This window comes from Coniophora puteana (genome assembly GCF_000271625.1).
Source record: "Coniophora puteana RWD-64-598 SS2 unplaced genomic scaffold CONPUscaffold_13, whole genome shotgun sequence".
Lineage (NCBI taxonomy): Eukaryota > Fungi > Basidiomycota > Agaricomycetes > Boletales > Coniophoraceae > Coniophora > Coniophora puteana.
This window is the reverse complement of record NW_006913065.1, coordinates 143,005-169,934: the sequence shown is the minus strand read 5'-3', so window position 1 is coordinate 169,934 and position 26,930 is coordinate 143,005. Positions and strand designations below refer to the sequence as shown.

The window sequence follows — 26,930 nt, the reverse complement described above, 5'->3', positions numbered from 1 at the left end:
CATGTGTACAGCCTAGCGGCTAGCGGTCGCAGTTCACATGCACATGGTATACCGCCAGTGGCGAATGGACGTTAGTGAAGACACCTTCATCTCATCTTGTTCCCACCCGTTCCTCAACCATCACCAACGCATCATTTCAGCGCGTGGTAGCAACCAAGTAACGACCATTAGGCCCGAGAACGTGAGCGCTCGAGAGATGGACCACTGGGGAGCCAACCACGGCGTTGATAGTCTCGTTCTAGCCTTGTTGCAATCCATGTCAACTGTTTTACGCACTGTAAGTAAGACAGAAAATCACGTACTCACCCATGACAATCTTCTGGCAACGGTCGTGCAGCTTAAATGGTACGCGAACGCCTCTGCTGTTAGTGTTGAGGAAAGTGTAAAGCTCAAAGAGCGCTGCCCCTGAGTCTTGGCAGGTTGTCTGAAGAAGAGTTGAAAGAGACATGGAACTTTCAAGTTGCGACGTTGACGTCAGCACAAAATTGGCGCTTATTACTAATACCTCCGAGTCCGTGATTCTCCGTAAGTGTAGAACATGGTCGTGAACATCAAAAAGACCTCTTGTCGCTACTTTTCATTATACATTGCTCAATATTTCAAAGTACAGTCCATGCAGTATATATCGTAAATCAGCCCATGAGAGAGTCCATTACTTAAACGTCCAAACAAGTACTGAGCGGGCGGTAAGGCTACTTTATCAACCAGTCCAAATTATGTAAAGTCATTAGAAATTTACCCCGGAGAATACAACTAACACGTGGGGTGGTAGTTGCTGTACACAGCATACGAGAGGTAGTCAGCAAGGTTGTTGTACGGGATCTCGAGCGTGTCGCAGAATCCAGTCCAGGCGGCGATGATGGACCAGAAATTCTCGACATAGTCGGCCGAGGTCGGGTAGGGGCCGTTGTTGTTGGTCTGGTAACCAGCGCCGGCGAGGAAGGGTCCCTCGGGTTGCCAGGTGTTGGTCTACGCATACGAAGGAGAGTGGTAAACAAGAATCCCCGAGAAGGTCAGATAAACGTGATACTCACCAACGCGCCATAGTACGCATCAATAGCGTTCTGCAGACCCATTGTATCCGAGCCACCAGTCATGTTATGGAAAACATCGATGCTCAGGCGCGCTTCAGTGGCCGTCGTCGGGCGCAGGCTTCCGGTGATGTATGATGGGTACATGTTATTAATCAACACGTCGGTGTCGCTCTCGGCGTAGCACATGCTCGCGAGGACGCAGTACGTGCTCTGGAAAAGCCCGTTCTGGATGAAGTTCGTGCACTCGTTGACAACTTCGGCGCACGAGCCATTGTCCGTGATCGGCTGGGGAACGCATGGCTCCGCGCCGGCATTGATGCTTGCATCGCAGGACTGAACAGCGGGGCAGACACCTGGGGTGGATTCGTATTGGAAGAAGTCCTATGACATTGCAGGTTAGACTTTGTGGAATCGCGGGAGAGAAGGCGGGGCTTACAGCGAAGTTCTGGTAGGGGATACCATCTTGACCGCAGAAGCCAGTCCAAGCAGCGAGGTACTGGTACTGGCCAACAAGGTAATCGTCGCTGATTACGATAGCAATGGTCAGATCTAGGTTATTCGTGTGCTACTGGAACCACACGTTACCTTGTTGCGTTCGTAGCACCCGGTGTAACGGAAATCTGGTAGTGGTACGCATCCACATAACTCTGCTGCGTGAGAATATCGGCGCCGTTTGTGATATTGTTGAACGTCTAGAACGCATCCTCATCAGCCAACCACTCCGAGAATGCAGACCAGATCCTCACCGACTCGGGCATCCTTGGCTGGGTGTGTGGTGCACCGATAGACGCGAGCGAATCGACGACATCGTAGTCCCACGTGCTGCAGATCGCAAAGAGGGCGCACGATGGGTAGTTCCAAACATTGTTGACGTCGATCGTGGACGCGTTGCACGACCCCTTAAGCGACTCGCAGCTGTCGACTGTCGGCCCGTCGGGATAGGGCGAGATCACCTGTGCAGAGACGCTGAGCGCACCGGCGAAGGCGGCGAGAGCCACAAAGGAAAACATTCCGTGGTTATGCAGCGAGGAAAGGTGCGAAAGAGGAGAGCTGGAGAAACCGAGCTGAAGCAGGATGTGAGACAGACTTGGTTGGATCGCTCAAGTTGCATGAAGGCGTTCTTATAGCCGAGGAAGGGTTTCAGAATGCATACCGGACCCTTGCAACTTTCGGGATGTCATGCCCGTCCTGCAAGACACGGAGACTAAGAAGTGCCTGGGCAGGGGCAGGAACCATGGTACCTCATGGTACGCATAGCCTCTCCAAGTGTCTGAGAAGACCACAGTATGAACCGAGGCCGAAGTATAGACGGAACATGTTCGACCATGCCGTTCGGCAGGTCACCGGGCACCTTCGAAGTACCGCCACCAAGTTGACCCACCGACAATTTCACGGGCTAGGATCTGACAAGTGTATCGAGAGACATCCATATGTCGCGGCGAGTGTGAGGCCTGTTGCGGTAGTGGAGTGAGGTAAGATAGAAATGTACGATGCGGAGGTGCGGGCCAAGAGGCGTCAAGCGCAAACCCGTTATTTCAACTCCGACGATGATGAAGGGTGAGAAAAAGACTTCGGATACGGGGAGTCGAACCCCGAGCTGCCGCGTGAGAGGCGGCAATGTTAGCCGTTACACCATATCCGATATAGTGATTACGGCATACATGTTTTGTATAGAACCCTACCAGACCCTACCAGCTTCAATGCCCCATTGATAAGTCTGGTTGTACCATCTTGGCCTCCAGATACGACCCTTCCGCAAGATCGACGGGTACCCGATACATTTTTCGAGTCATGTATATAGTCGTCAATGTCACCAGTTATTACAGCTCGATAGCATCAACACCAAACATTGACGCGAACTCATCAGCATTGAGCTTCTGGTTCCCTGCCTTCGGCGTTGGCATATCATCCTCCACCACCTCCTCAACCGCACCTCCCGCACCCTCCGTATTGTTTCTCTCCTCTTCTCTCCGCTTCTTCGCCTCCTTGACGCACGCACTACATCGACACTCCCCAAACCCCCACTTGCGCAGCTCGCGCCTGCGCGCCTCAAGCGACATCCCCGGCGCGACATACGAGATCGACAGCTCCTCGCCCGGCTGTATGTCACGCTCGGCGACGACGGAAATATACGCGAAGCGGTGCATGTCCGGGTGCTTGACTTTAAGGTTAGGCCGGCAGTGGTGGTTGAGGTGCGAATGCAGCTCGTAGAGGCCGCATTGGCCCTCCATGTCTGATTTGACGTTCAGAGTGAAGTCGGAAGTCGCGAAGATATAGGGGACAGTGGGTGGAGTATAGGCGTAAACAAAATCAGCGGAAACTCGTCACGAAATTGCACTGAGGACGCACTGAGGTTCATCTTCCCCAGCGAGATGAGGAACTGGTCGTACTCGAACAGAAACTCCACTTCGGAAGGAATGCCTTTCTTGAGTACATCGGCGAGTTTCGTACGTTGTGCAGCAGAAGGGGGCTTTTTGAACGTCTGGATATACAGCTTGTACATCTCTGTCCACTCCGACTCGGGCGCACTCTCTGTGCTGTCTTGCCCAAAGTCGAGCTGATGTCCTGATGACTCGACGCTCTGTGCCCTTATCCACACGTAGAACATGGAAGAGTCAGTTTTGGATCGGTGAGATGAGGGCCGATAATGCGAAGTAGAGGAGGATACGCACTTATACTGCTCCTGCACTTTCGCATCCAGCGCCGCGAGCCCATTCCACACTGCCATGTCCTTTTCCTTTCCCTTACTCCCCCCACCCTTATCCGCAAATATAAGTTTCGCGGTGCTCCGCGCGACCGTATGTAACGCCATCTTGTTCTCCTTGCGCACGAGCTCGAGCAGCGGTGCACATGCCGGATTGTCCGCGATGCAGAGCAGCCGGTGCGGGCCTTTGACGTATTCGAGACACCGCCCGCCCTTGCAGAAGCGTGCACGGCACGGCTTGACGTTGGACTCGAATAACGCGCGTTTTTGGGATGGGCATGGGGCGAGGTTCTTCCCCGGCTCGCCAGGCGTCCAGGCGCCGCAGTGGGTGCATGCTGCCCCCGAATCTTGGAGCTTGAGCAGTGAAGATTCGGATGGGTCGGAACCTGGTTCTAGCCTGAGAGTACCAAGTTGGATGCGAGTGAGCGAGGAAGAAAGAGGAAGACGCACCCTCGAGCAGCCAACACCCACGGTTCCTCTCTCCACACAACCTCGCCCTCCTTGATCCGCCGCGTCGCGACGAGACCTTTGCCTTTTGTCTTGGTGAACGTCTGCACCTTCACGCTCCCCTCTGCTCCCAGCATATCGCGCAGATCCAGCGCCTTGTTCAACTCCCATGACGGATAGATGTGGCCCGTTTCCGCCGTTTGGCCCTCTCCTCCCTCTACCGTGCCAGAAGAAGCCCCATTCGATCCATTCGACGCAGAGCCGGACGCAGCCGGGACCCGCTCCGCTCTGATCTCCTTGACGAGTCGCTCGGCGCGCGCTTGGCCAACTTTCCAGTCCGGATGACGCTTACAGAGGAGCTGCCAGAGCTTTTTCTGGCCGAGGGAAGGCTGCTCGTCCATGAGCGCCGCGAGTGCATCGTGGATGGCGGCGTTGCCAGGGTCTGCCTGTGCTTGATGCGGCTCGCTCGACTTTTGTTCGATAGTCATGTTTCGGGTTCAGTCTCTGACGACTGATCGTTGGTGGTCCAGGTGGGCGTACTATGGAAGTGTTCGACGAGACGATCGCGGCATTGTGGGCCGTTGCCAGATTAGATCTCGGAAATCTCCAGCTACTACTGCACCCGAGTACATCGGACCCAATAGCACAGAACGCCATCTTCCGCTGGAGGGAGCGAACACGAGAGTCTTGAAGGAGGGGAATATTTGCTGCAGTGTATTGGAAGGAGAGTACTGAGCGCTGAACTTGTCACCGCCCTCCGTTTGAACATCAGAGGCGATGTGACGAGCCCATGTTTCTTTAGTCGGGAATGGGTAAGCTCGCAGAATATGTCAGAGTATCCGGCGACTGTTCAATATCCGTAGCCTATTATCGTGGTATTGTATCAAAATGGTGGGATGCATTCAGGATCCGTGCGATGCAACTGTTATCACAGGAAAAATAGCGCCACCTCAAATTTCCCGTTCCGGTGTAGCACCCCGACCAGAACTCGACTCGAACTCGACTCAGCCCGAGGTCAAGTGACTCAGTAACACATGAAGCGTCAAAGTAACGAGACCTTTTCTTTCACCACAGAGAGCCAAACTGTGGATTTTCTCTTTGCGTAGCACAAAAAGTCACAAGTCCACTACTGATCCAGAGACTAGCTACTAGTACCGAGTCCACATAAGTACTATAAAGAACCTAGCGCTGGCATTGATATGATATAGTAGCGCCTTCAAGCCGCCACATATTGACACCAATATCCTTACTTCATCGCGGGCTGTATATTTGCATTCATAGCATGTTTAATATCAATCAACATCTTGGACTTTACCCAGGCTGCCCCTCCCTGGTTTGAATGTCATTATCGAAAATACTTGTGCCAGTGACAATGGTTATCTTACAAATTCAAACAACAGGAGGTGTCAAAAGCGGAGCATGATACCGGTCGGATGTCAAATAAATCATTCGTATGTTTAATATGAAGGTTCAAGCGCCTAAATACCTAAACCTCGTGATATGCGCGCGCTCTTTTTTAGTCTCCGCTGCGCGATGTACAGCAAGGCCTCGTGCTCGTGCTTGATATGTGTTCTTTCTCTCCCTCCTGACACCCAACATATCCCCCACCATCCTGGTTTCGACTCCTCTTGACACGCGATGTCATCCCCTGATATCAAACCTAGTAACGAACACCAACAGGACTCAAACGGCAGAAGCTTAAGACGAAATTCAGAGTCTTCGTTTGAGCTGGCAAGGTTATCGACCGCTTTGAACGAAAACGATGGGACATCTATGGCTTTTGGCAACTTCGAAACCTCAAGCTCCAATGACCCTGCATCTACTAGTGGAGATATGATGCATGAAGTATTCAAGCTGCGGAGTGTCAGACTCGATTATCCCGTCACCACTTACGAAGCATCATCTCGCGCTCGGAGGCGCATCGACGAGCATCGGGAAAGGATGTTAAAAGAACAGGCATGTTTTTTTTCCGCAACGAAACAGCTCGACTGACTTACAAATGAGAATGGGAAACAGAGAGACGCTCAACGTAGACGATCTGTGCGTTTATTTTTCCCCTTGCGATCATAAGGTAAGCTGTAAGCTGTTAACATGAAGAATTTGCAGAAAGAGCCGGAGAAGAAACGGTCAACTCGGGATTCCTTGGATTCCTGGATGAATGTAAGATACAAGCTTCATCCAAATTAAAGGGTGATCTTGACCACATACAGAGGCCAGCAACTATACAGAACCGGAATGGTGCGGCTACAGCGATTCTAAATTCCCTAGAGGTGACTATACTCCCTGAGGCGACGTTAATACCCGCCTGGTTGCTAACGTTGTCGACAGCAACATGTCTCCAATTCAAATAAGCCCACCGAGCAGATACTCGAGCGTGTGGAAAGTAAACCGGTGCAAGTCATACGCCACATTTGGTCTATACTTCAGCGTGGCCTCTTCAGAGATGAACGTACCCACTCCACGTGTAATGGCTCCGAAGACCGTTGCCGGAACACTTGCCAATCCGAAGAAAGGTCCATTAGATCCGAGAAGAGCATCTCAAACAAAGAGACAGATAACATGATACGTAGACTTTGGACTCGCTTTTCTAGGCGCCATCGTACACAATCCACGACTAAGTCACGCGGTGATGTTGAGATGAACCAGCTCATGCACGGAGAGCAGCACGCTGCAATTTCTGAGCGTAGTGGTCACTGTTCGTCCGTGGTTATTGTTTCACCAGCGAGAACAAAAGAGGTGCGACATAACCTTCATCCCGAGGACGTAGGCTGATAGCAAAGACAGCTCTTGGCCGTCGGTCTTCCGAAAAAGCTGAGGCTGCGTCTCAAGCGTGCCGAAGAGCAAAGAAAGAGAGAAGCCGTAGCGAGCGACGGCGATATATCGGAACCAGAGTCTGAAGAAGATGACGATGATTCTGTCAGGGGAGGTTGCTGTGTTTTTATTTGAATGTGTGTGGTGGCTGCCCGTGGAAGGTTACAACGGGGAAGTGGGGCTGTAAAGAGAAGGTACCCACGCGTGACATGTCGCGCTTTAGCTTTATGAGTTAAAACTTCAGGAGGTAGTACTTCATGCATAGTACGAAACACAAAAGCATCACTTCATTGTAACGACCATTACTACTAATGTAGCCACTGAGTCCACGGGTAAAGAGCGTAGCGTGATGTAACGTGAAATAACAACAGAGTCCAAGGTATTAATAGTGTCAACGAACAAGGTCCAAAACAGCCCAAGTAATAGTCCATCGTGATCGATCCACACCCTACACGGTTTCGGGAATAATCGTGCATTTAGCACTTGGGGTGGTAGCCGCTGTACACGGCGTATGAGAGGTAGTCAGCGAGGTTGTCATACGGGATCTCGAGCGTGTCGCAGTTGCCGGTCCACGCAGCGATGATGGACCAGAAGTTCTCGATGTAGTCGGTCGAGGTCGGGTAAGGACCGTTCTGGCCAGTCTGAACACCGGCACCGGCGCCGAAAGGACCCTCGGGTTCCCATACGTTGGTCTGTACGCCAAGAAAGTAGAGGAGAGGTGATCAGCGACCGCTCAGAAAGTCATTAAGGAAAGACAAAAGCATACCAGAGCGCCGTAGTACGCGTCGATCGCGTTCTGCAGACCCATTGTGTCAGCACCGCCCGTGAAGTTATGGAACACATCGATGCTCAGGCGCGTCTCGTTGGCTGTCGTCGGGCGGCTGCTGCCCTGGATGTATGACGGATAGATGTCATTGATGAGCACGTCCGTGGTACTCTCGGCGTAGCACATGCTCGCGAGGACGCAGTACGTGCTCTGGAAGAGCCCGTTCTGGATGAAGTTCTCGCACTCGCTCACGACTTCGGCGCACGAGCCGTTGTCCGTGATCGGCTGCGGGACGCACTGCTGGGCCGAGGCGGCTATGGTCGCGTTGCACGATTGGGTGGAAGGGCAAACGCCCGGGGTGCCGTCGTATTGGAAAAAGTCCTGCGGGGGACCGTGTCAGTCTTCACGGACACGACGAGGGGATTAAGTCTTACAGCAAAGTTCTGGTAGGGGATGCCGTCTTGACCGCAGAAACCGGTCCAAGCAGCAAGCCACTGGTATTGGCCGACGAGATCTGCATCACTACGATACGAAGACAGTGGTCAGATCAAAGGCATACATACGACGTACTAAGTACGCTTACCCAGACGCGTTCTTAGCTCCAGGGGTAATAGAAAGCTCGTAGTGGTATGCATCGACGTAACCCTGCTGGGTGAGAACATCTGCGCCGTTCGTGATGTTCTTGAACGTCTTTTGTGCAGCCCTGTCAGTGAACTCATCCATAAGCCAAACCAACTAGGTGCTCACCGACTCAGGCACCACCGGCTGGGTATGCGGAGCACCGATAGACGCGAGCGAGTCGATGACATTGTAGTTCCACGTGCTACAGATCGCAAAGAGCGCACACGCCGGGTAGTTCCAGACGTTGTTGACGTCAATCGTCGTCGCGTTGCACGAGCCCTTGAGCGATTCACAGCTGTCGACGGTCTGTCCGCCGGGGTAGGGCGAGGTCACCTGTGCAGAGGCACTGAGTGCGCTAGCGAGGACAGCGAGGGCGAGAGAGGGGAACATCGCTGCGGCGGGGAGTGAGGGCCAGGAAGCGGGAAAATAGGGAGGGGAAAAGAAACTGAAATACGAAGTGAGGAAGGGGAAGAGGGTTGATGAGTGAGACAGAGAGTCGGGTTGATCGCGTTCTTATAGACAATTCGGGGAATCTTCGTCTGCCATTGACGATGGGAAATCCGCGAGGAACGAACATGTCAACGGACACTGCACAGCCTCCACCATCTTCGACCATGCGTCCGCTCAGCTCCGGATCACGATCTACCTCGAGGAGTGTTAGAAAAGGAAAACGCGAAGAGGCCTCCGAAGGCGGCGTATGTCAGTAGTATGGCCGTGCTAGGCTGGGAAAATAGGATATCGAGGACCGCCTCAAAACTCAAGGTCGAGGTTGAAGTTGACCCAAACTCGACCTGATAATTGCATTTTCGGTTGGCTGCTATCACAACCTTCGCAGACGACTAAATTGTAAGGCCGGCGCCTCGAGACCGACCACATCGAGCGGCGACGACCCCGACAACAAGGTACCCACCAACGATGCCGAGTATATGTGCCGGCACCACGCGCGCCGCGCGGGCAGGAGTCGCCGGCGCCAAGGAAGCTCGACCTTGAAGCTTGAACATGAAGACCAGGGTTTTGACGCCTTGAAAGGGTTGGAAAGTTAAACGTTACAAAACCTTTGGGGTGAAACGAGCCGCTTGCAAAGGAACAAGCACGGGCGTTCTCCTTGACGTCCTCGAACTTGGAATTCACCATGTTCTTGCCATGTTCAAGACCTGACTGAACCACGACATTTGTGGTGAGCTCCGAAATGCCCAGCGACATGGCAATGCGGTTCTCGAATCAGAGCATGTGCAGTAGTCGCACCGCATACATCCTCGAGGCTTCAGACAGAGCTTGAGATTTTTTGTTCGTGATGACCCATTTCGGCAACCATCGGAGAAGAAAAGCTGTGCACACTATAGACACGCCGCGTTCCTGAAGCATTAATTTCTCACCCTTTCTCACCAACACAATTTCTTGACCAAAACATACTTGCTGCAGTCACCGAGGATGTCCGTATGCAAAAACCCTTGACTCACGATCTCTCACGATCCACAAACGTCTCCGTCAGGATGACGCTCGGAAGACATGCTGCTGCGTGGCCAATTGCAACGGCCAGTATGCTCGCCGTTGATGTTTCAGGACACGGCGATTGCTAGCCGCACTCGAACTCTGGCTCAGACGAGCTGTCCCATTTCTCCCCTGGCTTTCACATCCTATGGTCGGGTCGAAGAATCACCGATATCGTTTCAGTGTCTCAACAGCCCCCCGTCGAGCGCCTTATGGGTCCTCCGAGTCCCTCTCCTGTTCTAGCCATGTTCTCCGCCGCCCAACCATGTTTTCCCCCGTTCGCCTTAACAGCCTCGCTGCGCTCACTCAACCACCTTGCATATCTAGTTCGTGGGTTCGACCAATAGTTACGTGCTCTACGAGTGTGTCGTGAACCAATGCGCGACATGGCCCATGGCCGAGGGTCCCTCCTTTTCAGCCCACTGCCGATTGCACCACATTATACTTTCGCGCTTGGTTATAAGTATGATATGGAGTCTACAACCCACTGGCTGGAGCAGAATACAGCACAAGGTAATGTCCTCTTAGCCGACATTCTCTTCCTCTTTCCCTACATAGTAAAGCTTTTGGACGAACGAGCGGCACTCACCTTTGGTGAAATGGATAAAGGGCGCAATTTCGTAGGATAAGTACTACATGCTTAGGCGCTACACAAAACTCCTGCAACTCGAGCTACGAATGTAGTCCAACCAAGACCTTGCGATGTGAGACATTCCCACTTAGTGAAGCCTCACCTGATTTCTATTTGACTGGGGAAATCCTCCGAACTAGCAGTCCGGGTCGTTCGTCTGGCAGAGACTCAGGGAGCTTTGTGCAACTCAAGGGGTTATAAACGCTCGCCGCACAACTACATCCAATTACGGCGCATCGCACAAGTTCAAGCTACTCCCCAGCCGTTCCTCAATTCACCATGAGCTCCATCTCAGTTCCCTCGTCTCGATTTACTCCCGCCTCGGAAAACACTTCCTTACGCGCTCGTCACTGAGGGGACGCTCGTAATATGCCATGGTCCTCGGGAACGCCGCGCGCTTCCCCTTGCCCAGGAGGAAGCGGACGGCGCTGGACAGCATGCCCATCGTCGCGGAGTCCGCAATGTCGGTTGCCCGCAGACGAGGTAGTGGCCATGGCATGGGCCATCGCCCAAGTCCAAACCCAACTTGGAGGCGAGGTGTATTTCGAGGCTGGTGAGCGCTTTCGTTCATTGCGTTTATCCCCACAATATACGGAAATACACAAACTTTGTCTCCATCGAGTTACTTTCGTAAAGCACAATATAGAACTGGATTTCTCGCTGACACGCTGCCGTCTCAGTAAAAGCCAACACTCTTCTGGCATCAGATACATGGACGTACCGTGGTCGATATCCAGCAAGAAATATAAATACACCGAAAGTCATTATAATCGACATCTAGTCTATAGTAGTGGAGTAGCTAGTTACTGTACGTAGCATGCGAGAGGTAGTCTGCAAACCCTTGAACCGCGACCTTCGCGACTCCCCTCATGACATATGCTAATCTGGGAATGATACTTGTAATACGTAGCCAGTGGCAACGACCAGGAGTGCTCGCTTCAGCATGCGGCGGTCACTCACCGTACTCAGCCGATCTTATATCAGTTCGTATCTTAGCTCCTCGCCTGCCCTGTCGTCAAAGTTGTTCAAAGTTTAGGACACGTTGAAGAAGTGGCGTTACATCCTCGGCAACTCGACAGGCACCTCTCAAGCGCCCCCTGAGTGCGTCCTGTTTAAGCCTTATTATTGCAGCGCAACTGTAAATTTGCCATTGCAACCTCAATGGACTCGCCCGGATCAATTCACTGGCAGGTTCCTCATCGGCGGTCTCGTCCCGCGACTGCGTGTCCTACGAACGCATCGTGAGCCACTGTGAGGTATCGACACTTACTCTTCGTCTTCGCAGTAAGCACCTTCTTATTGGCGTTCCTCTCCGCGCCCGGTAACGTCGTAAAAGCGCGCAATATCTTCGGGCATCCTGTTACTTTGGATCTTGATTACCTCTGGTGGTGGAACGAGCTCTTGTCCTTCTATGGTTGTGATAGCGTGGATGATGCTCATCTAGCGTATCAAGGGTGGCTTTCGGTGGAGTTGTGGCAAGTCAAGAGACGGTAACCCCAGAGTAGCGATCCAGGAAGTTTGCATTTTGAGTATTCTGTTGGCCTCAGCGTATAATCTCATGAAGCAAAGACCGAGGAATATGAACTAGAGATTCTCCTGGACGAACGTCGTCTTGAGTCGAGATATCTCTTTCTGAATCTGAGGGCATAGCTTACTTTTAACAATCAGGTTGTAAGCTCTGCAACGAAGCATTCAGAACCCTGCATGGTCGGCTATTGCACAGCACGAGACGTCGATAGCTGAAGCTGAAGCCTGAACGGACTACACGACACCATGTGAGGCCAATGGAGTTAGAAGCTCGCTCACCACGAGTTGACTGTGTTCGCAGCGCGTTATCAGGCGATTTTTATGGCACGATACCTCGTCGAGGCGCGCAGCATCCCACAAGTCGATGTCGTTCCGGAGGCACAGTCGAGGATTCCGACGGGTCGAAGACAAGAGCAACCGAAACGCGTGTGCCAAAATCTGACGATTTCCATTGCCACAGCTTCCCAAAGCGGACGCCGTCCAATGACGTCTCGAGTTTGAGCGTGGGAAGTCGCGCGAGGCTATTGCAGCTTGTTGTTCAAGTGGGACGACACTCGCAACGCTGAGAGCGCGCCCCTCGCCTTCATAAACAGCCCCCGTTTCTCCCCCCTTCACATCACTTTCGCTTGTTTACTTCTCTGTATCCCTTTGACCGTCAGACACGATGGCCAAAACAGAAAAGGACGCCATCGCCAAAGGCGGCAGCGCGCTTAACCCGCGCACGACCTCTTACGAGTTTCTCGGCCCCCCCGGCGCGTTCCTCATCTCCGTCGGTGTGCCCATCATGACCTTCGCGCTTTACTATGGCTGCTCCGAGGAGACCGGCGGCTGTCCACCCACGCTCGACCTCACCACCATCTCAGAGCGCGTCCAGGACGCGGTGAAGAACCCCGAGTGGTGGGTATCCCTCTGGGACAAGGAAGCCGCGACGATGTATGCGGCGTGGTATGCCTTCTGCGTCGTGGCGTGGGCGATTTTGCCGGGTGACTGGATTGAGGGGGTGCAGATGAGGACTGGGGGGAGGAAGCAGTATAAGATTAATGGTGAGTAGTTTTCTTCGGTTTTCTTCATCCCCGGCGTGTTTCCTCTCTGCTGTGACTCTTGTCGATTGTAGAGGGCCAAATTCTGATAGTTGTTTCTCTACAGCGTTCTCAACGTTCCTCCTTGCCATGGGTATCGCGTCCGGCTTTATACTTCGCAACGGCCCCGAGGCGTTCACTTTCATATACGACAAGTGGGTTGGCTTCCTCACCGCTGCTCTCGCCATGTCCGTCTTTCAAGCTTTGTACGTCTACGCCATGTCCTTCCGCTCTGGCGCGCTCCTCGCCCTCGGTGGAAACTCCGGTAATCCCATCTACGACGTACGTATAACCCCCTTCCTCTCCAACGCTCATAGGACATCTAACCAACCCCCCTCCCATAGTGGTACATCGGACGCGAACTCAACCCCTCCGTCGGCTCCTTGGACATCAAATCCTTCAACGAGCTCCGCCCCGGCCTCATCCTCTGGGTGCTCATCGACCTCTCCATGGTCTGCACACAAGCCGCGCGCCGCGGCGGCTGGGCGGAGGTGACCGCGTCGATGTGGCTCGTGCTCGCGTTCCAGACGTGGTACGTCGCCGACGCGCTCTACAACGAGCCCGCCATCTTCACGACGATGGACATCACCACCGACGGCTTCGGGTTCATGCTCGCCGTCGGCGACCTCGTGTGGGTGCCGTTTGTGTACTCGCTTCAGGCGCGGTACCTCGTGTTTGAGCAGGTCGAGCTCGGCCCCTATGCGACGGCGGGTATTGTGGCTGTGAATCTGCTGGGGTACTATATCTTCCGCGCCGCGAATGGGGAGAAGAACGATTTCAGGAACGGGAAGAACCCTAAGAGTGAGCTGTCCTGCCTTAGCCGTACTTCTGCGTAAGACGCTGACGTTGCTTTCTAGACCTCGAGTTCTTCGTCACCAAATCCGGCTCCAAGCTCCTCACCTCGGGCTGGTGGGGCCGCTCGCGCCACCCCAACTACTTGTGTGTTCCCTGTCATGCCTTGCTTGCTTGTTCTTGACCTGATCGATTTGCTTTGCTTAGGGGCGACCTCGTCATGGCGTTCGCATGGTCGCTGCCGACCGGGTTCAACACGCCCATCACGTACTTCTACGTCATGTACTTCGCCGTGCTGCTCATCCACCGCCAGAGGCGCGACGACGAGGCGTGCGAGAAGAAGTACGGCGAGGACTGGGAGGTGTACAAGAAGAAGGTTTCCTCTCGGATCGTGCCGTACATCTACTAAGCAGGCTGTAGCGCGGTTGTTGTTTCGAGAGTTCCTTGGCGATATCGACGCGAAAGAGGAGTGAAATCAGTTAACATGTTACATTTGTCTCCGACAGTTAGTTTGCTCTTTATATAATCTAAAATGCATGCTTTGAATGTTTTATACGACGTTCGCTGGAATCCAATCTCCGTCTACCGGTGTAAGCGCTTCACAGATGCAAAATGAAAACGGTATCAACTCGGCACCGCGACGCTTAACACTTCTTCTACCTTCTATGAGCTCGTGGCCGGCAGCCTCCATCCTCTTGCATGAATCGACTTACTTCGCAAAGTCGTTCGCCTGAAAATGAAGCGGTTAGCAAGACGTTGCATAAATCTGACGAAACGAAAACTAACCGTTTCCATATTGCATCGACCATCGATGGCTTCAATTCTGAATTCTCTCTTTTCCTTGTAATAATCCACTGTCGTGCTTAGGTTAATTTAAAGGTGCGCTGAGAATTGACAGCAACGTACAGTCATCAAACAGCCAATGGACGCCCGTCGTGACATCAATACTAGAATGTGTCGCTTTGAGATGTTTCTTCATGTCACTTATTGAGAATTTTTTATCCCAGCACCATAAACAGGAGAAGCGAGGAACATCCCTTTGAAAGGAGCAAAATGATAGGTGAATTCAGGGTGTCGCGATCACGAAGATTCGATGCTTACTTATGGCAGCCATGTTCGATTGCATTCCTTTTGTTCACAAACTCCACGTTGCAATCCTTGCAGCGATGGTTCTAATCATTATAGATAAAGATGTACATGAGCGGTAAAAGAAATCATTGGTGATTACGAGGCCTACCTTAATTGGGTCCCCGAAGTGGTTGAAATTCAGAAAGTACCGGGTCACGACAGACAGAGAAAGTGACAGAGGGGGGTTAGAGGGCGGATGTAAGGCAGTAGATGACGGGAATGAAGAGCGGAACGAGAAGAGGGAACAAGCGAGCGAGTAGTCGGTGCGAAGAGGTTGAGGAGAGAACCCAAGTAGAGGCGTAAGTCAGCAGCACGCCAACGTCATACAGAAGCAGACAACAACTAACCTTCACCTTGTGCTTCTGCTGCACGACGGGGGACATGTTTTGTGAGCCGTGAAGGTAAAGACGTCCTGGAAAGCCCTGAGGAATGCCGAAGGGAGGTAAGCTGGTCGACCGCTAAGGTCGACATTCTAGAGAGAGCTTTTATACCCCGCTCCTCTGAAGAAACAGGCGCCTGTGGTGCGGACGCCTCCAGGGAGGGTAGGATCGCGCGGACGTCTCTAAAGGTGGTGGGACGCGCAGAGAAGCACCTGGGCGATGGTGGACATAGTGATATATCACCGTCAATGTTAACCCGAATTAGCGTGGAAGCATATCTTGTGGAAAGGTTCAACTATGAATTTGATGTTATCGGATGATTCAAGCGAGGGTGTTACGGATGAAAACGCTGTGAGCCAGATAGACAAAATTAGTTGCGGACAGGTTCGAAGTTGGCAGCGTACGAATTACTTTGCAATGCGGACGAGTAGAGAAAGGGTACGAAATTGTAAAGATCAAACCGCTTCGAGGTTATCGGAGGTTGGAGTACGACGAAAAGCTCGGCACTAGAAGAGACCGAAGGTGAATTTTGTTAAATGAACCGGCGGTCCATCGGAAAGGCGCGGAAAGAACTCTACCATGCTAAGTGGACCTTCGGACACGAGACTCGCACTGTAGAGCGACAGCGCGCCATCGCATCAGATCAGGTATACTGGCAAAGGCCGAAACAGAGAGCCCGGAACAAGCAGAACGTCAAGGCCGACACATGATCAGGATGGCATTACTGATGAGCTCGTGTTGGTATTAGCAGCAAGAGCACACGATATGAGGCACAAGTTTTGAAAGACAAGGAGCCCGTGTTCTCTGATAAATGGGGACAGAGGAACGGGCACCTGATCCTCGTAACCGTCGAAGCTGATAGCGTAGCCGGGTGGTGGTGAAACAAAGGTTCAAACCAAGTAGAGGAAAGCTAATTCCAATCAGGGTGAGGTGGACGAGTCGAGAAAGACTCGATGAACGTTATGATGACACGGGTCACCGAATAAGTATATATGCGCCGTCTCTGAGAAGCTAGGGTTCAACATTAAGGGCTAGCGGGAAGCGATGTGAGAATTGATAATTGAGTGCGGACGAGTCCTCCAGCAACAGACCATGGCCGCCGAGAAGCACGATTGATGGACAATGTTGTAAAGTAAACGAGGGTCAGAAAATAGGCTACCCTTCGTCTATAGATGTGGCAAGGGATGTATAATGCACGTAAACGGGCCCATCGGCACAAGGCGGAGATGCTATGGGCCGGATAGAAGACTGAGTGCGTACACATGAGCTTTCGAGGTCTTCATCCAATATTTCACCCCAAGAAAGTGTGTGGTGCGGATTCAAAAAGAGAACGTTGTTTAGGCGGAGCTGTGGGGTGACAAGCGCAGCTCGCGTGGACCATGCCCCGATGAAACCCATGGCAGCGCCCCGCTCTAATGAAAACTTTAGTATCGGATAGCAGTGCCGACGCTTCATGCGGACGCAGAGAAAGGCGGGTAGGTAAGCAAAAAGAACAAGGTGAACCACACCAAAAAGCGTGGGAGACTGACAAGCGCAGACGGACAAGGACTCTCAAGGACTTGGAAAGCGCGGAGGATTCCTACACCCCGAGGATCAATGACCGAATGGACCGAAATTAGGTGGACCCCTCCGTATGGCGTAGCTGTGCTGATCGATATCGATGCGGCACGCATCGATAACAAAATTTCGCACGATGCCCGCGGAGTTTGAATATGGCGGATCTGGGAAAGTTTTAGTCACCGTGGCAAGGCTTTGCCGAGGCGACCCTGTAAGCGCGCTTCCTGTTAGATGTAAGGACGCCTCCGCTGGACCCGTTTCGCTGCACCTACGTGAATATATGCTTGTTCCCCCCGTCATCCTGCGTGAACTATCGCTATGGAAGCTGCTCAAGGGCAGCTACCTGTATACTATCCCCCTCCGCAAGGTATTTGGTACTGCCCGCCAGAAATATACCCTCAAAACTACCAGCTCAACTATGGATTTCGTACAAAGGTGAGCGAGTGGTTCAGGCAAGGGTGACACATGTGAATACGGTGTGAGGGAGATAGACGGAGCAAAGTTGCGGATGGGTTTGAAGTTGGCGTGTATGAATGTATTCGACATCATGGACGAGTAGAGGAAGGGGACAAAGACGTAAAGATCGAATCGCCCCGAGATCGAGGCTATCGGAGTTATTGGAAAGGTTCAAGGGGCACGGTGGAAAGCTAGACACTAGAAGAAACCGAAGATGAATGGCGTTGAATGAACGGGAGATCCATCGGAATCGAAAAACCAAACAGGCATCTTGGCGGTGGCGGCATTTAGCGGCTCAGCGTGATATGGAGGGCTCACATTGTCAAACCGCCATTCAAAGTCGTCAAGACGGCGCCAAAAACGGGAATGCGGCCGTAGCGTGATGTAATTGGCTTTTCATCGTCGATAACCCGTTTTTATGATTGTCGGAACGGCATCTCAATTTTACGAACCCCCCATTACAGTGGTTTGCAAAAACATGCGGAAAAGCCTCTGATGCATGCCATCTCTCCACCCAGCTTTCCGCATTCATATGCAAACCACTGTAAGATGGGGTTGCCGCATCAGCAATGCATCTGGACGCGATTTCGCTTTTTCCGACATAAGTGAACACCCGAAACGAGACTCGGACGATAGAGAGACGACGCGGAGAGCCTGGGACAAGCGGTGCGTAAAGGCTGGTAAATGATCAGGAGGACATTACTGATGAGATCGTGCTGAACTTTAGCAGCAAGAGTATACGACGTGAAGCACAAGTTTTGGAAGACTAGAAGCCCGTGATCTCTGGGAGGGGGGAACAGCCATATTATCTTGATGACCGCCGAAGCTGACAGCGCAACCGGCCAGTGGCGAAACAAAGGTCCAATCCGAGCGGACGAAAGCAGATTCTAACCTGGGTGAGGCGAATGCGTGCAAAAGGGCTGAACGGGCGTTACGATGACACGGGTCACCGAAGAAGTATGCGACCAACGCCAAGGATGGGTTTGGTATAAGCGTCTCCGAGAAGAGAGTTAAAGCTAAAGCTTAAAGCTTTAAAGGCCGACGGGAAGTGAAGTGAGTATTGACATGGACAATTAGAGTGTAGACGAGTCCAAAAATAGATCATGGCCCCCTGACACCGAGGAGCGCGATTGGCGGGAGAAGTTGTAAAGCAAGTGGTACGCAAAGAGGCTACTCTTTGTATCATAAGCGGCGGGGATGTGTGTAAACGGACCCGTCGGCACAAAACGGAGATGGGTATGGGCCGAATGGAAGACTGAGCGCGCACGCATGAGCTTTGATTCCAATTTGATTCCGTTCATTTTTTTTCATCTCAAGAAATGATGGATTCAAAGAGATCGATGTCTACAGCTTGCATGGACCGTGTTCTGATGGAAGATTTTATGGTTGCGTGGACCTTGTTTTCATGAGAACTTTAGTATCGGATGGCATAGCGACGCCTCATGCGGGCGCAGAAGAAGATGGGTAGCAAGCAAGCAAAATAAACAAGGTGAACCACATAAAAGAATGAATCAAGGAAAGGCGTCGACTGTGACATGTAACGGCGGACAAGGACCTTCAAGGAAAGTGCGGAGGAATCCAAAGCATCCAGATAACATGCGGTGATTAAGCTTTTAGAATGATACTGTTTGCAGACTTTGCGTGTCCGCGACTGTAACTTAAATGGGAAATGACAGGTTTAATGACACCGTTGATAAATCGATAACGATCAAGTCACTCGCTATCACTCGGTCCTGAAGGCCTGAAAGCCGGGGGCGTAGGCGTGCACGCTATGACTTTTAATCTATCATACGGCGCTAAAAATGCCCGCTAAAGATGACCTTGGTGTCTACATCTGTGCCAGCCGACTCGCATCCATCTTTGGATCCCTCGGAACGATCCTACACGGGAACGGGCGCGGACACCTAGATAAAACAAAACCATCATCAATTTAATCACATTCTCGTGCGCCCACTGCCCACCACAGCTTGCAGCAACTGCACTGACGAAAATTTTGTACTCACGACGTAGACCCACTTAACCACTCCGGCGTAAACTCGCCCGCTTTCTCGAACCGGAACACAGCAAGCATCGCCGCAATCGCAGGCCAGAGCGACCCCTCGGCGAGGTGCTTGCCGGGGCATACGCGCCGGCCGAAGCCAAAGACGAGGTCCACGCTGAGGTCTGTGTCATCTGCGAGCGACTTGCCGTCGGCGGAGAGGAAGCGTTCAGGGCGGAATTCGGAGGGGGAGGGGAAGCGGGCGGGGTCGCTGCAGATCGCCCTGGGAGAGTCGGGTGAGTTCAAGGAGCGTGGTGGGTATGAAGCGAGGGAAGGAGGGGGAGGGAGGTGCCTACCAGACGTTGACTATGACTACCGTGCCTGAATCGAGAGATCTTGCGTGAGCAAGGCCGGCTGACTGAGAACGATACGCACTGTTCGCTGACCTTTGGGGATGAACTCGCCCTCGTATACGTCGTCCTCGCTAGTCGTGTGGGGATTGCCTATGGAGCCATCAGCCCCCTCCTGTACATTGGTGGACGATGGGTGGAGCGGGACTCACCCATAGGGACGACGGGCCCCCACCGCTGCGTCTCGCGGACGATGGCGTCAATGTATGGCAGCTCGGGCCGGTCCTCGAACGTAGGAAGGCGGTCCGTGCCGCACACGCGCGCGATCTCCGAGTACGCGCGCTCTTGCACGTCCGGGTAGAGCACCATTGCTAGGACGAAGACTATGAGCGAGGAAACGGTCTGCAAATCGAGGGTTGTTTAGTAACGTGGTTCGAGTACGGAGGGGCGTAGTGTGCGTACTGTCTCTACGCCAGCTAGATGGAGATAGTGATAATGTCGCTGTTAGACTGACGGGCCCAGAATGACGATTTGGGGGACGGCTTACCGCTAAATGCAGTGCCGCATATGTCTTGGATGAGTGCGACTTGAGTTTCGCTGTCCTGGTCCTTCTTCGCATTACACAGGCCCTCGTATCCCATGCTCGGTACCGAGGAGTCGGGTTCCTAAGTATGATCGAATTAACAAACACAGTTTAGCACAGAGGAGGGAACACGCACGATAGTCTCTTCCAGGTACTTGAACGGCTCTGAAACCAGTTCATCGTTACTCTGTCTGCACGCCGCTGCGTTCAAGCTTCCGCCCGGGAACCAGATGGGAATGTACTTGACTTTTCAAGCCGAAAACGGAGAACCGTCAGCCAAGAAGGCATGCGCCGAGGAAAGCATGTGCGACTTACAAAAGGGGAAGAACCCGACGAGGATCGCGACCCCGGGCGAGCCGACACGGATAGCGACCTCGAGCAAGTGGTTCACCCTTGCCACGAGCGGGTCCTTGACGGCGTGCGCCTGGTATCCGTACAGGGTGGCCATGATGACCGACGCTGCGAACCTGTCCGAGTCTATCCTATCAGCACGTGTTCGTGTGTGCTTTCAGAGAAGTGCCACACACGTTTGGAGATGCTCCCTGTAGTTGTCGGGGCTCGCGAGCACGTTCTCGAGCAGCTGCCGCACCTTGTGGAGCTGCATGGGCCGGTAGTTGCGCACCGTGTCGACGCGGAGGTGCTGGTGCATGACGCGCCGGTGGTGTCGCCACGTGTCGGTGTACTCGAGCAGGGGTGTGTACCGCCCGAAGCCGTACCTACGAACGAGGTCGCAACCGCGGTCGGTCACGGGCACAAAAGGAGAGAAGGCAGAAAGAAAGGATTACGCACGCCTCGCCGGTGGGGAACAACGTCCTGGACGAGTACTTGCCCGAGCGGCGGTCGAGGAGCTCGCGCGCGATGCGCTCGTCGCTGATGACGACGATGTCATACCCGACGAAACGCGTGCGGAAGATCGGGCCTACCACCGGTCAATCATGTTTGTTCAGCTACGGGTCAGGAAAGAAAAGGTGGCAGGAGGGCATGCGCACCGTACGTCTCGCTCCACCGCTTGTAGCCCTTCCAAGGCTCGCGCACGTCCAACCCGCGTACATTGCCGAGGAGCGGCCACGGTTTAGGGCCGGGGAGCGTGCATTGCCGTCCACTGGTGCTAGAGGCGCGCACAAGGCGGAGCAGGAGAAGCGCAAAGGTCACGAGCACAGCGACGGCTGCGGTCGCGACTGTGTGTTCGCGGAGGAGGTTTGATATCAAGGGCATGTTGACAACAGTGATAGGACTGAAAGTGGAACCAGAGAGTGTGTGTTAGATTTGATGTTGATGTCTGGACATCGCTGCGGATGGCTGGTTTTTATATACAGAACTGGCTTCTGGTTGAAATCATGATGTCGCCGGGTGCGAGGCTAATGTGTTGCGGTTCCGAGCTACGGCTGTGAAATCCATGGGCGTGTAGAGGAAGGGATTTGACTGGATTCACCCGCGTCGCGCATAGATGTCGCTAGATCTGTCGAGATGTTGCAGTTCTGTGCGGAACGCCTACATACATAGCTTCAGGGTTGCTTGAGACGACTAACTCTTGGTTAATTTCGGAGCCGCAACCTCTGTGATTGGAGATGACTCTATAATGCATGCTGATGGCTCAGGATAATCTTGAAACATACTCCAGCAGTTCCGTGAACTTCCGCGGGAAGTGGCAGCAGGTAAAACATGAATACAGCGCCGTTGACGTTGAGCACCACTGTACTTATGCTGGAGTTGCCTTAATCTAAGAACACGCTGGCCTATGACCATGCAGTCACCACAACTCGGCATTCCAACAACCCCGCCCTCGCCCCGAATCCAACGGCCTCCACATCTAATCACAAAGCCAAATCATCAGCTCACTCTTCCTCAAGCGCCCTCAACACCTTCCTCAGTCGCTCCGCACGCATCGGTATCCACAGCACCGAGCCCGCCGTGCCCGACTGCGGCGCGGACGCACGGACAAGCCCGTGGTCGCGGAACTCGCCGAGGAGAGCACGGAACGCGGTATCGTCCATCGCGAGGAACGCGTTCCGTGCGCGCTCGAAGAGCGAGTCGCGCGGCATGCCGTTCTTCTCAAGCTCCGCCATCCCTCCCCCCGCCCCTCCGCTGCCGCCGCCTGCTGCCGCGGCGGCGTCGGATGCATCTTCCCCGGCGGACATCTCCATCGCCTCGAGCTGCTGCTTTGCGAGGAGTATGAAGAGCTGGCGCGCTTTGTTGGTGACAGCAGCCAGGACGTGTTTCGCGGCTACGTCGGACATCGGACCCGCGTTTGCGCCGGCGGCTGCGGCTGTGAGGGCGGAGGCGGGGCCGCCGGAGGAGAGGGCGGATGCGCCTGCAAGGGAGGAGCGATCGGCGGGGGCAAGCTCGTGGTCGTATGGCTCGAGGGTGGTTAGGTCGTGGTAGAGGAAGGCGTATGCGGGGCGCGGAGGTGGGCGGGTCGATGCGGAGGGTGTATGGGAGGATGAGGTGGATGACGAGCGTGATGATGTACGATGTGGGGATGACCGAGAGGTGGGGAGAGTGGAGAGTGTCTGTGGTGGGCGCGCGAGCGCTTCCGACGCGGGCCAGAGAAGCGGAGCGGTCGACCGGTCGATGCTTGCTGCGAGGTAGATGCGTGGGTGCCGTGCGAGACGTGCGAAGACGGGACGTACACGCGGGGCACGCGCCGCGGGGGAGTCGATGTTGTGCACGACGAGATAGAGTGGCTTTTGCCCATTCTCCGGCGCAAAAAACGCGTCTATGCGGTCCAGTTGCGCGTCTGCACCCGACATGCCTGTATTTGAAGGAGGGAACGGCGCGTCAGCGAGGCCGGGAACGCGCTCGATCGCGTCAAGCACGTCGCGCACGCCGAGACGCGGTGCAAAGGCGTTGATGACAACGACATGTCCTCGTTTCGAGAGGACCTGCGTCGCGAGCATGTTGAGTACGTTGCGCTTCGAGCCGACGCCATAAAAGAGCAGGCTGAACCCTTCGTCAAGTTCGTGTGCGAAGCGCCTTAGGGCGGTCTGTTGGGCATGCGGGCCTGGTCCGGCCCAGGCCGTTCTTTGTGGATGAGCCGCCTCGCGCTTGAGCTGTGAGCGAAGGGCGTCGGCATACTCTTGTTGGGTAAGCGGGAGGACTTCGTTGGAGAAGCGGTTGTTGGATGTCTGGGAGCGAGCGGCTGCGTGGGCAAAGTAGGCGTCGAAGGAAGTGGGGACAAAGGTGGGGCCGTCGGTGTCCCAGGCAGAGGCGGCAGGGAGTTTGTAGACGTCGTGCTCGCCGTCGCTGCTGTCGCTGGAGGAGCTGTTCATTGGGAGGCGGACCGGACTTTGCACGGATGCAATGGGATTAGTGGCACTTGGCTACAAACTTTGAAGTGAATGCTAATAAGGGTAACACAGCCACCGCACCGGCAAGATAAGGCAAGATCGATAAGACCTGCCCTAAGCCCCGCAGCCGTCCTCAGCAAGATCACAGATCGACCGCTCACTCTATAAAATTTGCCTTTTATCACCACCACCCATCGCCCCCTCTCCTCCCCGTCTTCCACACCCACAACACCAAAAAATGGCACCCGTCGGCACGCTCTGGCACGTCGAGTCTATGTGGCAGTCCGTCTCCGTGCGTTTTACCAGATCGATGCCTTATGACTCGTGATCTCAATCTCCTTAACAGATCAAGTCGGTTGCTGCCCTTACCAACCAGGAGCTCGCCTACCCCGAGTCCTATACCCACTTTGAGACCAACAAGACCCCCGAGTTCCTTGCCAAGTTCCCCCACGGCAAGATCCCCGCCCTCGAGCTTGCCGATGGCAGGTCCGTCACCGAGGGTGTTGTCATTGCCCAGTACCGTAAGTCTCTCGCTTCAAACCACCGACCCGCGTTTGCGCCCTTTAGAGATGAGATCTTATCTTCAGTTATCCCTGTCTTAACATTCTTATGTCGACACTTGCTTTTCTTTCTGACTCGATTCGTTCTTCTTCCATCTACGTTTCTATGACTCATACCATATCTCTACAGTTGCCTCCCTTGCCCCCAACTCCGGTCTTCTTGGCCAGTCCAAGGAGGACGAGATCGAGGTTGCCCAGTGGATCCACTTCATCGAGAGCGAGATCCAGACCTACAACCAGTTCCAGTTCCAGCTCGTCATGGGCTTCCTCGCCCCTTACGCCAAGCCCGTACGTCTTCATCCTTCTGTATCCCCAACCCCCTTTCCCAACTAATTGTCTACAGATCCGTGACACCTTCCACGAGCGCGCTCTCCGCGGCCTCATGACCGTCGAGACCCACCTCGCCACCCGCACCTACCTCGTTGGCGAGCGCCTCACCCTCGCCGACATTGTCCTCGCCGCTGTCAACCGCCGCTCGTTCGACTCCTTCATTGACGCCCTCACGCGCGCCAAGCTCGTCAACACCCTCCGCCACTTTGAGACGGTCTCCAACAAGCCCGCTCTCAAGCCCATCTTTGGCAGCATCACGTACGCCGAGACCGCTGTCCAGTTCAAGCCCCCCGCCAAGGAGAAGAAGGAGCCCAAGCCCGCCCCCGCCCCCAAGGCTGCTGCTAAGCCCAAGGCGGCGGAGGAGGAAGAGGAGGAGTCGTTCGCTGATGAGAAGCCCAAGGAGAAGAACCCCCTCGACTTGCTCCCCAAGTCCAACTTCAACCTCGAGGACTGGAAACGCGCATACTCCAACAAGGAAACGCGCGGTGCTGGTGGCGCGCTGGAGTGGTTCTACGAGAAGTGCGTATCTCCGGTGCTCTCGTGGGGTTCATTGAATCATAATAATTGACTAAAAATTCGTGTAATTCAGCTTCGACAAGGACGGCTTCTCCGTCTGGCGCGTTGACTTCAAGTACAATGAGGAGCTCACACAGGTGTTCATGTCGTCGAACCAGATCGGTGGCTTCTTCAACCGGCTGGAGGCGTCGCGCAAGTACTTGTTCGGCTCTGTCGGCGTGCTCGGCGAGAACAACGCGTCCGTGATCTCGGGCGCGTTGATCCTCCGTGGCCAGGAGGCCAAGCCCGTCGTGGAGGCTGCGCCCGATTGGGAGAGCTACGATTACAAGAAGCTCGATCTGTCGAACGAGGAGGACAAGAAGTTCTTCGAGGCTGCTCTTGCTTGGGATCTCGAGGTTGACGGGAAGGCGTGGAAGGATGGCAAGAACGTGCGTTTCTTTCTTTTCTTATGTTCTAGCGTGGATCTGTATGCTGACGAGGGTTTTTCTTTTTCTTTTCGGGTTGCAGTTCAAGTAAGAGGTTCGCAGTCAAAATGTAGCATTTACAGTAGCTGGTGTACGACTTGTAGACTCTTTCCTTACGTCTCTTTTGCCTTGTTGTCTTTTGGTATTTTTAGTTAGCAGATCGACAGCTTTGGTTGGATATTTTTGTCCACCGCGAGCACCCCGTGCGAGGGCCGCTTTTGACTATGTCACATTGAATGCGTTCTGTGCTTGTGTGATATCACGATTGGTGTGTACGGAGGCGTCAGACTACGCTCTCCCACGTCGCGACTTCACAGTGACACCACTTCGCCCAATGTCATGAATCATTCGCAGCCATGTTTGCAGCAGCATTAGGCCTTGCACAGTCCTCGAGTCTGCTCAAGTACATGACAATGCTTCGAACTGTTCGGTTAACGGCAGCCCTGCGCCGTTGATGTTAGATTAAGTCACCGTAATATACCGAGTACATGTAATCCTTCGCTCTGCGTAATAAAAATCAATAACGCAACCATAATTATAGTCGTACACCGGTCACGACAACTCGGTCACCAGGAACGCGCATATATAAGCATTCATATAATCGATCCGCGACGGTTGTTGAGGGTAGTCGAACTCGACGCGTTCCACGCGTAGCTGAGAGTAAATGAGGTGTGGTATACGCTAAAGGGAGGGTCAGTGCCGATTTTGAAAGTGGTGTTGGCAAAACTATCTAGGCTTACCTCTGAAGCCTGTCCGTCCAAGCGATAACCGTGATGGTCCTCATCAAGACCTGGTCAAGTCGCCGTAGCGAGGTTGAGATACATGGGTCCAGAGCCTACGTACAGACGTTCTGTGCCTTCCTAAGGCAGAAGAGGACGAGGTAGCGTATGCACCTGAATGTAAGCGATAGGTGGGCCTCGTCACCAGGAGCTGTGGATGAAACAGTCAGACTACAATAAATAAAGACAAAGTTTAGGGATGGACTCACCCCCGATGAAGAGTCGGCCGATTCGTCTGAGTTGGCGGTGCGAATGAGAGAGTCGCTGTCGTCAATCTCGGACGATGGTCCGGCTTGCAGTTGCGCGGAGGGAGATGAGGGCCGAACCAGCGGACCAGTAGTGGCCATCTGGACGGACGAGGATGGGGACGGGGCCCGGGGTGGCATTCCGATGGTGCTGCAGATGCGCGCCGAGCCGGGGACATCTCCCGTCTGGAGCTTCTTCTGCGCCTTCCGCCACTTCCTGTAGAGCTGGGACAACAGCTGCGAGCTGTTTCCAGCGCGGCGTTGGTGGGCGATCTGGCGCCTGGCGTGGATGTAGCTCATGGTGGGAGGTGCGGGTGGCAATGTGGGGAAGGGATGGGGATAGAGATAGGGTTGTGCGCGAGTCCAATCATTTAAAGAGGGTGTGCTCCACGGAGCGCTCGTACAGCAAAGGTG

The 26,930-nt window shown here is 53.9% G+C and overlaps 8 protein-coding genes and 1 non-coding gene across 9 annotated transcripts; 2 read left to right on the top strand and 7 right to left on the bottom strand.

Annotated features, from left to right (window-relative positions):
* Positions 1 to 554: 554 nt before the first annotated feature.
* CONPUDRAFT_129846 (uncharacterized protein) lies at positions 555 to 2,077 on the bottom strand. The gene is made up of 5 exons (XM_007774794.1): positions 1,781 to 2,077; positions 1,620 to 1,726; positions 1,471 to 1,558; positions 1,035 to 1,415; positions 555 to 969 (listed from the first exon to the last, which is right to left on the bottom strand). Exons 1-5 carry the CDS (start codon positions 2,042 to 2,044, stop codon positions 754 to 756), a joined length of 1,056 nt encoding a protein of 351 aa, XP_007772984.1. The 5' UTR covers positions 2,045 to 2,077; the 3' UTR covers positions 555 to 753.
* A 527-nt stretch (positions 2,078 to 2,604) lies between these two features.
* Positions 2,605 to 2,676, bottom strand: CONPUDRAFT_t103. Its single transcript has one exon. It is a non-coding gene; the product is annotated as a tRNA-Glu (tRNA).
* Positions 2,677 to 2,738: 62 nt separating this feature from the next.
* CONPUDRAFT_139357 (SET domain-containing protein) lies at positions 2,739 to 4,722 on the bottom strand. The gene is made up of 4 exons (XM_007774793.1): positions 4,189 to 4,722; positions 3,707 to 4,135; positions 3,384 to 3,622; positions 2,739 to 3,267 (listed from the first exon to the last, which is right to left on the bottom strand). The coding sequence occupies exons 1-4, from the start codon at positions 4,671 to 4,673 to the stop codon at positions 2,855 to 2,857; spliced, it is 1,566 nt and encodes a 521-aa protein (XP_007772983.1). The 5' UTR covers positions 4,674 to 4,722; the 3' UTR covers positions 2,739 to 2,854.
* Positions 4,723 to 6,063: 1,341 nt separating this feature from the next.
* On the bottom strand, positions 6,064 to 8,858 carry CONPUDRAFT_84567 (uncharacterized protein). The gene is made up of 10 exons (XM_007774792.1): positions 8,510 to 8,858; positions 8,346 to 8,452; positions 8,197 to 8,284; positions 7,763 to 8,143; positions 6,970 to 7,688; positions 6,514 to 6,921; positions 6,394 to 6,455; positions 6,292 to 6,343; positions 6,199 to 6,225; positions 6,064 to 6,138 (listed from the first exon to the last, which is right to left on the bottom strand). Exons 1-5 carry the CDS (start codon positions 8,771 to 8,773, stop codon positions 7,473 to 7,475), a joined length of 1,056 nt encoding a protein of 351 aa, XP_007772982.1. The 5' UTR covers positions 8,774 to 8,858; the 3' UTR covers positions 6,064 to 6,138; positions 6,199 to 6,225; positions 6,292 to 6,343; positions 6,394 to 6,455; positions 6,514 to 6,921; positions 6,970 to 7,472.
* A 3,784-nt stretch (positions 8,859 to 12,642) lies between these two features.
* On the top strand, positions 12,643 to 14,439 carry CONPUDRAFT_146424 (ERG4 ERG24 ergosterol biosynthesis protein). Its single transcript, XM_007774791.1, has 5 exons — positions 12,643 to 13,075; positions 13,179 to 13,393; positions 13,456 to 13,912; positions 13,969 to 14,050; positions 14,111 to 14,439. Exons 1-5 carry the CDS (start codon positions 12,697 to 12,699, stop codon positions 14,310 to 14,312), a joined length of 1,335 nt encoding a protein of 444 aa, XP_007772981.1. The 5' UTR covers positions 12,643 to 12,696; the 3' UTR covers positions 14,313 to 14,439.
* Positions 14,440 to 19,252: 4,813 nt separating this feature from the next.
* On the bottom strand, positions 19,253 to 21,550 carry CONPUDRAFT_92592 (cytochrome P450; the record flags this gene model as incomplete). The annotated part of the gene is made up of 12 exons (XM_007774790.1): positions 19,253 to 19,328; positions 19,428 to 19,685; positions 19,759 to 19,783; positions 19,849 to 19,905; positions 19,965 to 20,154; positions 20,215 to 20,219; positions 20,300 to 20,417; positions 20,472 to 20,581; positions 20,651 to 20,802; positions 20,863 to 21,051; positions 21,125 to 21,254; positions 21,325 to 21,550. The coding sequence occupies 12 exons, from the start codon at positions 21,548 to 21,550 to the stop codon at positions 19,253 to 19,255; spliced, it is 1,536 nt and encodes a 511-aa protein (XP_007772980.1).
* A 359-nt stretch (positions 21,551 to 21,909) lies between these two features.
* On the bottom strand, positions 21,910 to 23,619 carry CONPUDRAFT_146422 (origin recognition complex subunit 2; the record flags this gene model as incomplete). The annotated part of the gene is made up of 3 exons (XM_007774789.1): positions 22,175 to 23,619; positions 22,090 to 22,145; positions 21,910 to 22,028 (listed from the first exon to the last, which is right to left on the bottom strand). Exons 1-3 carry the CDS (start codon positions 23,602 to 23,604, stop codon positions 21,910 to 21,912), a joined length of 1,605 nt encoding a protein of 534 aa, XP_007772979.1. The 5' UTR covers positions 23,605 to 23,619.
* Positions 23,620 to 23,815: 196 nt separating this feature from the next.
* Positions 23,816 to 25,734, top strand: CONPUDRAFT_84564 (elongation factor 1-gamma). Its single transcript, XM_007774788.1, has 6 exons — positions 23,816 to 23,914; positions 23,969 to 24,143; positions 24,313 to 24,470; positions 24,526 to 25,031; positions 25,102 to 25,456; positions 25,536 to 25,734. The coding sequence occupies exons 1-6, from the start codon at positions 23,861 to 23,863 to the stop codon at positions 25,542 to 25,544; spliced, it is 1,257 nt and encodes a 418-aa protein (XP_007772978.1). The 5' UTR covers positions 23,816 to 23,860; the 3' UTR covers positions 25,545 to 25,734.
* A 541-nt stretch (positions 25,735 to 26,275) lies between these two features.
* On the bottom strand, positions 26,276 to 26,816 carry CONPUDRAFT_92589 (uncharacterized protein; the record flags this gene model as incomplete). The annotated part of the gene is made up of 2 exons (XM_007774787.1): positions 26,276 to 26,422; positions 26,481 to 26,816. The coding sequence occupies 2 exons, from the start codon at positions 26,814 to 26,816 to the stop codon at positions 26,276 to 26,278; spliced, it is 483 nt and encodes a 160-aa protein (XP_007772977.1).
* Between the last annotated feature and the right edge of the window lie 114 nt (positions 26,817 to 26,930).

Bases quoted from the DNA above. Each gene is read 5' to 3' on its own strand.
- CONPUDRAFT_84564 (XM_007774788.1), top strand. From the start codon at position 23,861: ATGGCACCCGTCGGCACGCTCTGGCACGTCGAGTCTATGTGGCAGTCC. The intron at 23,915-23,968 runs GTGCGTTTTACC...TCTCCTTAACAG, and splicing joins CTATGTGGCAGTCCGTCTCC to ATCAAGTCGGTTGCTGCCCT. The intron at 24,471-24,525 runs GTACGTCTTCAT...AATTGTCTACAG, and splicing joins TCGCCCCTTACGCCAAGCCC to ATCCGTGACACCTTCCACGA.
- CONPUDRAFT_146424 (XM_007774791.1), top strand. From the start codon at position 12,697: ATGGCCAAAACAGAAAAGGACGCCATCGCCAAAGGCGGCAGCGCGCTT. The intron at 13,076-13,178 runs GTGAGTAGTTTT...GTTTCTCTACAG, and splicing joins GAAGCAGTATAAGATTAATG to CGTTCTCAACGTTCCTCCTT. The intron at 13,394-13,455 runs GTACGTATAACC...CCCCTCCCATAG, and splicing joins CCGGTAATCCCATCTACGAC to TGGTACATCGGACGCGAACT.
- CONPUDRAFT_129846 (XM_007774794.1), bottom strand. From the start codon at position 2,044: ATGTTTTCCTTTGTGGCTCTCGCCGCCTTCGCCGGTGCGCTCAGCGTC. The intron at 1,727-1,780 runs GTGAGGATCTGG...GATGCGTTCTAG, and splicing joins AGCCAAGGATGCCCGAGTCG to ACGTTCAACAATATCACAAA. The intron at 1,559-1,619 runs GTAACGTGTGGT...TATCGTAATCAG, and splicing joins GGTGCTACGAACGCAACAAG to CGACGATTACCTTGTTGGCC.
- CONPUDRAFT_84567 (XM_007774792.1), bottom strand. From the start codon at position 8,773: ATGTTCCCCTCTCTCGCCCTCGCTGTCCTCGCTAGCGCACTCAGTGCC. The intron at 8,144-8,196 runs GTAAGACTTAAT...GGTCCCCCGCAG, and splicing joins TCCCCTACCAGAACTTTGCT to GACTTTTTCCAATACGACGG. The intron at 7,689-7,762 runs GTATGCTTTTGT...CTTGGCGTACAG, and splicing joins ACGCGTACTACGGCGCTCTG to ACCAACGTATGGGAACCCGA.
- CONPUDRAFT_139357 (XM_007774793.1), bottom strand. From the start codon at position 4,673: ATGACTATCGAACAAAAGTCGAGCGAGCCGCATCAAGCACAGGCAGAC. The intron at 4,136-4,188 runs GTGCGTCTTCCT...TGGTACTCTCAG, and splicing joins TGGGTGTTGGCTGCTCGAGG to GCTAGAACCAGGTTCCGACC. The intron at 3,268-3,383 runs GTGCGTCCTCAG...ACGTCAAATCAG, and splicing joins GCTGGGGAAGATGAACCTCA to ACATGGAGGGCCAATGCGGC.